The following is a 5,467-nucleotide window of genomic DNA, read 5'->3' on the forward strand; positions in this document are numbered from 1 at the left end:
AACAAGCATTTCGTCGATCCAACGTAACTACTGGTACCCAGGCAAGTGAATTTGTAAATAATATTGGATCACATAAACGGTTGCAATTTCTCTTTATGACTAAGGAGGGGGCCTATTTTGAGAGGATTAATAGGTATTAAATGAACTTTGAAATTCCAAACTCTTTCGATAATTTTTTTAATACGGTCTCCTAATTCATTTTTTTTTTTAAACTAATTATCCGGGCCCGGTGCCCGGACGATGAGGCTGGGTACCACTGCCCCAGACGATGTGACTGTTCTCTAAAGTAACAGTTATCGAACACCGGTGTTTTTTTGCCGAGCTAACTCTCGAACTTTTTATTTCCTTTTATTGTTATTTCTTATATTGTTGTAGCTGCCCTACTTGTCAGAACGTAAGAATTCAAATTTCAATGTTTCCCGTAAACTACCAACAGAAACGGTAGTTTTCCATAATGTAATTTTCACCTGTATCTTACCATATTCAGCAACGATTTGCAAATGGCTTGGTTTTGTTAGTTAGGTAGTCACTGAGTGGGGAAAGACCCTCTCTCATTCATCCCTATTTAACCCCTAATGCTGATAAATTGGTCCGTCAGCTGTTAAGCACTTACGCGGAATTCCGCACCGGGGAAAAGTGCTTACAGACAACAGACAGACAGACCAAACTACTGTTTTTTGTTGTAAGATATGGAATAATGGCGTATATAGGTAGTTTAGGTACATCAAACGGAAGGGGATATTTTCCTTAAATTTTTGGTAAAGTATTTTATTTACCATTATATAAAAGACCTCCGTAGGGTACGAATTAGTTGAAAAATAATCTTGTAAAGATTCAGTTTCAGAGTGGAATGATTCCCAATCAGAAGCATACCTAAGTGCTCTAAAGACCAAACGGGAAATGGCATTTAGTTTAAAATTGATGAAGCACGAACTATAAAAATTATTCCCCATTTTCTGTGAAAGCTTATTTCCTATAGACAATATTATGATGTATGTAATGGTATATTATATAATTATTATATATAATATTATATTATATATATATAAAAAATGGAAAAAAATAATGTCTATATATATTAATTATATTTATAATATATAATATTTATATATATTAAAATAAAAAATTAAAATGTATATTATAATTATATATATATATATAATATAGTATATATTATATATATATAAATTACCTATTCGAGAGCAGAGAAAAGAAGGAATGGCAGCGAAACAGTCACACTCGCAAAGCAACTCAGGCTAGAGAGAGAGAGAGAGAAGGGTGGGGGGGTGGGGGGGTTGGCGCCCGGCAGAGGTATTTGCATTCAAAGTGAGAGAGAGGTGCTTTCTTTATACATAACGACTCGAGAGTTTTTCCCTTGCCAGTAGTACAAAGCTAACGACGGCTAAAGAGTAGTCAAGTATGCAGTTTGGCTAGTCGTGCCAATAATTATAGAAAACTGGCCCTTTTTGGTGGGAATTCTACACTTTGATGAGTGTGTTCTGATATTAGAAAATTCCTGGTTCTAAGTCCTTGATCCTTTCCTATAGCTTAATCCCAAGTGGATGTAATAGCGGACCTGCAGTAACCTTCGCGAGGAACCAACGTAACTTCCAAGACATCTATGGCATTCATATTTGTACACAACGTTAGACCTCATGAGGTCCTGCAGTTTATCTTTGAAATTAAAAAAGCCACTGATCTTTTTCGGATTCATAGGAATATGATTGAGCTTGAGGAAGTCAAATTCACTCTCAATGACTTTTACCATCCTTAGTCGTAATCTATCTGAATGAAATTTCAATTTTTTTTCTCTCTCCCCCTTTTTACCTTAGATCTTGTGCATAGTTTTAATTTTTATGTGTAACTTAATTATAATGAATAAGTTATTTAATACTTTGTTTATAGTATTATTACTTATATTTGCAGACTGAGGATGTGCTGACATCACCATGAAACGTATCTTTTATAATAAACTATGACCCTTTTCCTGTTGGGCTTCTTGTGCTGTTGCTGTCTTGGTGATCTTCTGACCCATATATATATATATATATATATATATATATATATATATATATATATATATATATATATATGTGTGTGTGTGTGTGTGTGTGTGTGTGTGTGTGTGTGTGTGTGTGTGTGTGTGTATGCATATATATATATATATATATATATATATATTAATATATATTATATATATATGTATATATATATATTTATTTATATATATAACTTCTTTCCCCATTAAGGGGTCGGTTGCCTGATGTGCCTTCTGCACTGCCTTCTGTCAAAGGCATCATCCTTCACCAAACCTCTTCTCTCCAGATCTTCCTTCACTTTATCCTTCCATCTAATTCTCTGTCTGCCTCTCGATCTTCTTCCTCTAACACGTTCCTACTAACCCTCTTCACTCCCTCCTCGTCATCCATACTCAACACATGCCGTACCACCTCAGTCATGACTCTCTTATTACCTCTGTAATCTTTACTAAGCCTGCCCTTCATTTTCCAGTCTCTCAAGCAGCGATATTCCCATAACCCACCTCAGCATTCTCATCTCTGCTCTTTAAAGCTTTACTTCCTCTTTTTCTTCTTAGAACCCATGTTTCTGATCCATACGTTAACACTGGTCTTATCACTGTGCTATAGATCTTGACTTTTAGCTTGATTGGCATTTTCTTATCACATTCCACTCCAGCTACCTCTCTCCACTTCCCCCATGCAGCTTATTTCCTACTGTCAACTTCAGCCTCACATCCTTCCTCTTGGCTAAAAGTAGATCCTAAATATTTAAACTTTTTCCCTTCTTTTATAATCGAGCTGCTTCTTTCTTGTATTACTATTCTGCCTCTCTTTCCTACTGCTCACCAAAACCTCTGTTTTATTCACATTCACCTTTAAGCCAACCCCCTCTAGAGACTCCTGCCACTCTCCAACCCTTCTCTATAGGTCTTCCTCATTTTCGGCAGTAATCACAAGATCATCGGCATACAACAACTCCCACAGCTCTTCATTCATGATCTCTTCACTTAACAAATCCATGATCAACACAAACAAAAATGGGCTTAATGCTGACCCCTGGTGTCATCCAACAGTAACTTCAAAATTTTCCGTTTCCCCCAACTGTTGTCATTGCTTTTGTGCTTGTTCTTTTGTATATCATCTCGACCAGCCCGACCAACTTTTCTAGGACTTCCCTCTCCCTCAAACACCAGAACATCACTTCTCTTGTGGTTCTATCGTATGCTTTCTCCAGGTCTATAAATGCACAATATAGCTCCTGGTTTCCCTATAGCCTCTTTTCCTGTAGCTGTCTTTCTGTAAAGATGGCATGCACCGTCCCTCCTCCTCCTCCTCTCATGAATCCGTACTGCTGTTTACCAATCTTTACAATCTCTCATCCAGTATCCTCTCTAAAACTATCAGTCCATGCTCTATTAGTTTAATTCCTCTGTAGTTACCACAGTCCATGACATCTCCCTTCTGCTTGTATACGTATACCATTAACTCTCCTCCCAGTCCCTTGGCAGTCCCTCCTTTTCCCATATAGCTTTTAGAAAATCCCGCGTCAATTTCTCCCCCTCTGTACCTAGTAATTTGATCATTTTAATTTGGAACTGTGATGGACCTGGTGCTTTTCGATTCTTCATTGTACTTAATTAATGCTCTCTTCACTTCATCACTGGTCCCTCTACCCTCTGTGCTTCCCCCATCTCCTCTCTCTTTTTCAGTATTTGAAAGTTGTTCAAAATATTCTCTCTATCTCTTCTTAATGTCTTCCTCCCTATATAGTATATATCCATCTCTATCCCTGATGACACCCTATTTACCCAAATCTTGTCTCGCCGTTTCCCCTAACAAGGAGTTGCTCAATGTCCATATTTTAACTTCTGAATTGTGAAAATACCTTGATAGAAATAAATATACCTACCCAGAAGAGGACCAAACCTTGCAGACACTGTATCAGTCATCTCTATTTTGAATTCACTGCCGCACATCTTCCATTCCAGTCCTCCTCCATCTCAGACTACTCAGCCATTTAAGGTCTTTCGCTCAGTATTGCACACTTTTTTTATGTCATGAACAAAACGTCTCAAAATACTCTTATCGGTTTTTTTATGATTATTTGCCGATCATTCTCAGTACCTCAAAATTTTGCTCCCCTTTCGATTCTTGTAACACGATTTGTATATTTATATATAATATATATATATATATATATATATATATAGTATATATATATATATATATATATATATATATATATATATATATACTATATATATATATATATATATATATATATATATATATATATATATACATAAGGGCCAGAGTATTTATAGTTTATATATTCATCATGTTCCAAATTTGTGTGCTGCAGTTATACATACATGCATACATACATACTATACATATATATATATTATATATATATATATATATATATATAATATAGATATGATATATACATATATATATATATATACATATATATATATTGTGTAAGGTAATTTTCCCTTAAAGCAGTATCATTGAATGTTTTTCATGATTTTAACTTGCAATAATCATTATTTTGTGACCAAAACGTTAGGAATTCAACGTCATTCATTAACCAAATATTTCAAATTAATATGACGTTGTCTCAACTATGATATTAATTGAATTAAAGTCCACCCAAATAGCTTCTTTGTTTAAAACACGCACACTGTAAATAAGAAAGAGTAAAAAGAACTTACGGCCGCTACGCAGGAGAGAAAGACTAGTGCCTTGTGCATGTTGTCCGAGGTAACACAACAAATGAATGTGCCACTGTGCCAGAGCGTTGTCTTATATCACTGCTTTAGAGTACCACCTCATGGTTGCCATGTGCATAATAATGACCATACGTGTGCGTACCTACGATGTAAGTCGGGTAATGGCTCTTCGTAAAAAAAAAAAAAATAAATAAATAAAAAACACTTCAGTCACTGTAAAGCATTTCAAGAGAATCGGCCACTGTACATGAGCAATGGTGCTTTTAAACTTCCACGCTGTTATTCTAAAAAATTTTTGTTTTCTCTTACTGACTATCTGTTCTCTTTGAATTCATAATGTAGATTGGTGGTTCATTTTAACTTTAACAAAGAGTTCGAAAGAGTTTTCGAGTGGAACACTTTTTTTCCACCTTCATCGTTTCAAACTTTTCCAAACCTTCAAGTGTTGCTCTTGACACTAAGTTTTATTTATCATCAGTCTCTGATCTCAATGCCTTTTGATGTATCTTTTTCACAAACTTGCTGACGTAATTCAGCCAAGATAGGTTTCAATACCTTTTTTTATTCAAAATCATTGTTAATGTTTCAAGAACGATATCTAGCTCATTCAATGATTATTTATATTATCTATTTTATTTTAAATTTATTTTAATATTTCCTAAAGTAATGGATAGAAGTCGAATATGACTTGATATTCTTCAGCAATAATGC

The 5,467-nt window shown here is 34.9% G+C and overlaps 1 protein-coding gene across 2 annotated transcripts in view; it reads right to left on the reverse strand.

Moving 5' to 3' along the window:
* Window positions 1–4,882, reverse strand: part of LOC135225807 (gamma-interferon-inducible lysosomal thiol reductase-like) — a 15,645-nt gene extending 10,763 nt beyond the window's left edge. The window contains exon 1 of one of the 2 annotated variants that reach the window (XM_064265305.1): window positions 4,739–4,882. In XM_064265305.1, the coding sequence (XP_064121375.1) occupies window positions 4,739–4,777 (39 nt within the window). In that variant the 5' untranslated portion in view covers window positions 4,778–4,882. The remainder of the gene's footprint in view (window positions 1–4,738) is intronic. The other variant, XM_064265303.1, reaches the window with a different exon arrangement.
* Window positions 4,883–5,467: the final 585 nt, after the last annotated feature.

Source organism: Macrobrachium nipponense, chromosome 13 (genome assembly GCF_015104395.2).
Source record: "Macrobrachium nipponense isolate FS-2020 chromosome 13, ASM1510439v2, whole genome shotgun sequence".
Lineage (NCBI taxonomy): Eukaryota > Metazoa > Arthropoda > Malacostraca > Decapoda > Palaemonidae > Macrobrachium > Macrobrachium nipponense.